The sequence below is a fragment of the Brienomyrus brachyistius genome, chromosome 16, assembly GCF_023856365.1.
Source record: "Brienomyrus brachyistius isolate T26 chromosome 16, BBRACH_0.4, whole genome shotgun sequence".
NCBI lineage: Eukaryota > Metazoa > Chordata > Actinopteri > Osteoglossiformes > Mormyridae > Brienomyrus > Brienomyrus brachyistius.
Window position 1 is genome coordinate 19,345,242 of NC_064548.1, and position 3,089 is coordinate 19,348,330.

At 32.1% G+C, this 3,089-nt stretch overlaps 1 protein-coding gene across 1 annotated transcript; it reads left to right on the plus strand.

The window, feature by feature from the left end:
• Window positions 1–956: 956 nt before the first annotated feature.
• On the plus strand, window positions 957–2,620 carry LOC125710037 (uncharacterized). Its single transcript, XM_048979199.1, has 4 exons — window positions 957–1,080; window positions 1,303–1,408; window positions 1,530–1,588; window positions 2,333–2,620. The coding sequence occupies exons 1-4, from the start codon at window positions 982–984 to the stop codon at window positions 2,423–2,425; spliced, it is 357 nt and encodes a 118-aa protein (XP_048835156.1). The 5' UTR covers window positions 957–981; the 3' UTR covers window positions 2,426–2,620.
• Window positions 2,621–3,089: the final 469 nt, after the last annotated feature.

Here is a 3,089-nt window from a genome sequence, read left to right on the forward strand (position 1 = left end):
TATCTACATCGGTCAATGAATGATTATTATTATTATTATTATTATTATTATTGTTAATAATAATAATAATAATAATAATAGTGATAGTAATTATAAACAAAATAAATTACAGAATCTGGTAATGATCAATTCTTTATGCATTCATAATAATATTCTATGTTATTTTAGGTAATTAATGCTTTCTTAAGGTTGCTGGTCATTGAGAACAATAAGGTCAACATGAGTAAGGCAGTCATGATTGACTCTTATGAAATGACAGCAATCTGGATGGGGAGGACATCCAAAGTTAAAGTAAGTATAATATTGTTAAATGTAATCCCTGTTTTATACTCAATTCTATTCAGATGTTACAATGTAAAATATTTCAAATATTTTAAATGTAATCAATATCTTTTCAGATGAGTCCAATGGATTTCCAAACAGTTTTGGGCATTGTTAATGTACATTACCACTGGATGCTGATGGTAAGGCTTGAAGTATAATGTCAAGCATGTGAATGTAATTGGAATTGAAATAAGCCTTTTACCCTAGATAACTTTAAGTATGACAAGTACATGTGAAAGAAGGTCTTAGGAAGAGTAAAACACTATCAAATATTGCTATACATACTGCATGTGTCACATAAAATATTTAGAGTCTCTGACAAACATCAGGGTTTTTGACCCTTTTTTAAAATAAAACAATCACCCAGGTTTCTCTATAGATCATTTTGATCCTGCATATTCTGAATGGAATGTTAGCATTTCAAACTGCTCAACCCCAAACATACAATGCACATCTTATGGATGACATTGCAGGTGATCTCTCCGCATGAGAAAAAGTGTGTTTTCCTGGACCCAATGGGAGAGACTTCAGGAAATATAAAGAGATGCTCAGAAGCAACAGGGTAAATTCAGTCGTGACTATAACAATAACACCAGATACGTGTTATTTTGTAAACAAAGGTTTTTTGTAACAATCTTTTAATTCTGAAGGGCTTTCATGCGGAAAAAGGGGTGTAATGTGTCCAGATGGCCCTGCAGTGCTCTGCCACATGCACGTCAGCGAGACGGTTCATCATGTGGCATTCTTACTTTAAAAGTAAGTGTACAAGGGACTTCTGTTGTGTTATCAGCATTAACATCAGTGAAATTAAATAGAAATAGTAAATGACCGTTAACTCTTTTAAAAGTTTGAAGGTAGTTTTTAAAGTATCATATGATATATAAAACAAGATTTACATTTTGTTTATCATGAGGGTAACATTTACAGTGTATTTTTAATGCTCCCTTATCCTGATGAAATACTCACAATGCCCTTAAGTTTGCTGAGTGCATCTTGAAGGGAGTGCCAATCAACATCCTGACCACAGAGGAGGCTGTGAACCAGATGAGGTGGGATGTTGCAATGAAACTTCTTGAAGAATCAGGTGTGCTAGACTTAGTGATGTTCTGAAATGTGTGTATTCGGTGGTGATGTTGATATTACCATGCACAAATTTTCTTCTGAAATGCATATTGTTAATGTTTATGTATGTATTATCTTCACAGACAATCTCAGCAACCTGTGTCATTATTGTGGGTTGGATGAAAATGAAGACCCAAATTGGGTAATTTCTACAGTATAATGACAATCAGATGTTGATTGACATTGTAACAGCTGCTCATTGTCAAGTCGTCAATATAATAATACAAAATTTAATAATATATTATATTTTGTATAATAATAATACAAAATTTAGTTATGTTTTTAGGTACTCGGTAAGGATGAATAATGCGAAATATGTAATCTGAACATCTTAGGATAATGTCCATAGACTTAAGGTTTAGTTTTTTTTGAGGATGGAAAGGGGCAGGTTGAGGTGTATGATGCATGCACCCCCTGTATTGTAGTGCCTACTGAGAACCTACATCATTACTTTCATATAGTGGGCCTAATATGTGAACTAAAGCTTCCTATATGTAAATTCTAATTACCCAGATGGATAAAGATAATTTATTTGTGCCAGACTAGCAATGTAATGTTTAGTGTATTACATTAGTTATAAAGGAGATAGCTTCTGTAAAACAAAATATGGCACTCAGCAGTAGAAGTGGTGATTTAAGGGCATTGGTGACCCTTTAGTTAGGGAAGTGTGCTTGTGACTGGAAGGTTTCAGGTTCAAATCCCAAGTCAGGAAAGTACCACCAAAATATCCTGAGCAAGCTACTATACCCACACACTGCTCCCCAGGCACTAAATAATAGCTGCACACTGCTATGTTATGATGTCACATATGGGCTGAACATGTAGGGCACATTGTTGTGTGCTGTGCTGTGTCATCAATGATAATCACTTCACTTTATTTTTTCAGATCTGCTGTGATAATTGTGGGAGGTGGTACCACCATGAGTGCGTACAGAGGCCGCCACTGCACAAGAACTACCTGTGCCCTGCATGTAAATAAATGTTCAGTTCTTGCTTTTTTTTGTTAATTGTTGTTTGCATTTATTTTTTTATGTTCTTGTTCATTTAATTTGGAAAAATTCGTTATTTATTGATTAATTATTCATTCTTGTTCTTTTAATTTGGAGCAATTTGTTATTTTTTTGTTTATTTGTTCATGTTCTTGTAATTTTATTTTGTACAAATAATAATTATTTATTATTATTTATTATTATTATTGTTATTCAAATTATTGTATTAATATTTTGTTTGGAACTATTTATCAATGTTATTTATTTTATTTATTTTTTTATTGTTTGTGAAATTTGAATAATTTGAGTATTGTTTTTGTCTTGTAATTTTAAAACAAAATTAAACTTTTCTACTTCTTCACCATATACTGCCCTCAAAACCACATAACTTCTTTTAAACATAAAATACGATGTTATTAGCATGATTACTAAGCCAACAATGTTATGGCAAACTGTAATACAGAGAAAGGTGTCCTATCATCATTTTAATCCTACTGTAAAATTACTCCATTTAGATTTCATTGTGATTGTGAAAAAAATGTAATACAATGTAAGAGTAAATGGACTGTAGTTATGAGTACATATACAATTACAGTATGCTTTATTTTGATCAGTTTATTTTACCTGTGCATGTATCACATGTGTAGTTACAGT